Here is a 1,650-nt window from a genome sequence, read left to right on the forward strand (position 1 = left end):
AATCCACTATAAAAATAAATTTACATTTTGTGAATAACAAAAGCAAATATAGTGCCCTTTGGCTTAACCAAAAGAAAACAAAAGACTATTGGATGTCAAAGTTATCCACGTTTCTGACATAAATAGAAAATATAAGTTAGTATAACTCTTAAAAAAAGTTTTGTACAAATATACACTTGTTTTTTTAATTTTTCCTTTTTTTGCACTGAGAGCTCAGCAGAGATTAAACATTTCTTATAAATGACTTTTAAAGCTTTACACTTCTGGCCAGTGTACTCACATTAGGCATAATACATTTCTATACAGAACGTCATACATTGCACTGTTGTACGATAACACTGCTCCGTGCGCGGCCGGCGCTGCGGCTCCGCTCCGTGTCCCGCTCCCGGGCCGGGCGGGCGCGGGGGGGTCCCGGCTCGCCGCGCCGCCCTCCCCGGCCCCCCGCGCCTCCGGGGCGTCGCGCCTCCCGCGGCGGCGCGCCTCTCCCGTGGGTGCAGTAGTGCAAAAGTCTGGAGAAGGACAAAAAGGAGGAGGAGAAAAAAAAAATAAGCTGGGGGAAAAAAAACCGTCGCGGTATATGAAGTGAGTAAGAGAGCGCGGCAGAATGCGCCCGGACAGCCTTGCCCGCTGCCGGGGCGAGTCTTACCTGGCTCACCGGAGCCGCTTGCGGGGGGACTGCTCAGCCGGCACGGCGGCGGGGGGCGGCGGGCAGCCGGCGGGGCGTTCCGCCGCCGCCTTGGGCTCCGCCGGCCTTTTTCTCCTCGCAAAGAAATCTGGATGGGGGACGGAGAGGAAAGAGGGGTCCGTCAGCCACGGCGGCGGGACGGCCCTCGTCCCCGCGCTCCCCGGCTCCCCACGCACCTGTGATGCGGGCGGTCGGGCCCCTCCGGCGGGGCCGCATGCCGCGGCGGCGCGGCGCTGCGCGGTTCTCCCGGCTCAGGCGCCCCCCGGGCCCCTTGCCGGCGGCGGGCGGCGGCGGCGGGGAAGGAGGCGCCCGGACGAGGGGGACGCGGCACCGTCCCACCTGCAGAGTCTCCCGGTAGAAAGCGGGCACGGCGCCGGCCTCCACCTCCTCCCAGTGCAGGCGGCCGGGCCCCGGCAGCGGCGTGTCGGTTTGGAAGTTGTAGTCCCAGCGGCGCTGGTCGTCCTCCCCCATCTCCCGCAGGCGCTCCCGCAGTTCCCGGCCCAGCTCCTCGTGGTCCACCGGCCCGAAGAGACTCCTGCAGACGGGGCTGCGGCCGTGCCCGACCAGGGCTCGCCGGGCCGAGAGGCGCTCCAGGGCGGCGGCGCCGGAGAGGTGCACGTTGGACATCGCCGGCGGGCCGGGAAGGCGTGGATGCCCCCCCGCCGCTCCTCTCCTGCCGTCCCGTCCGCTCGCTCCCCCGCGCTCACACCGGCCCTGCCTCCCGCCTTTGAACCCCTGCCCCCGGCCGCTGCCTTTTAAACCCCGCTCCCCGCGAGTGCGAGCAAAACACCATTAGCATAATAGTGTTTCCCTGCCGCCGGCCCGCCGCGATTGGCGGGGCCCCCCCCGCCGCCCCCCGGCCCCCGGCGGCAGCGCGGCTGCCCGCGCCCTCCATTGGCTGCGCCGGGCAGCGCCGCGCCGCCGCCGGCCGCATTGGCCCGCTCCGGCCCGGCCCGGCCCCGCCG

General features: G+C 66.2%; 1 protein-coding gene across 1 annotated transcript; it reads right to left on the reverse strand.

Annotated features, from left to right (window-relative positions):
* Nucleotides 1-964: 964 nt before the first annotated feature.
* On the reverse strand, nucleotides 965-1,415 carry CDKN1C (cyclin dependent kinase inhibitor 1C; the record flags this gene model as incomplete). Its single annotated transcript, XM_021526774.2, has 1 exon — nucleotides 965-1,415. A coding segment is annotated over exon 1 (348 nt), but the record flags the coding sequence as incomplete, so codon positions are not given.
* Between the last annotated feature and the right edge of the window lie 235 nt (nucleotides 1,416-1,650).

The sequence above is a fragment of the Lonchura striata genome, chromosome 6 (genome assembly GCF_046129695.1).
Source record: "Lonchura striata isolate bLonStr1 chromosome 6, bLonStr1.mat, whole genome shotgun sequence".
Classification (NCBI taxonomy): domain Eukaryota; kingdom Metazoa; phylum Chordata; class Aves; order Passeriformes; family Estrildidae; genus Lonchura; species Lonchura striata.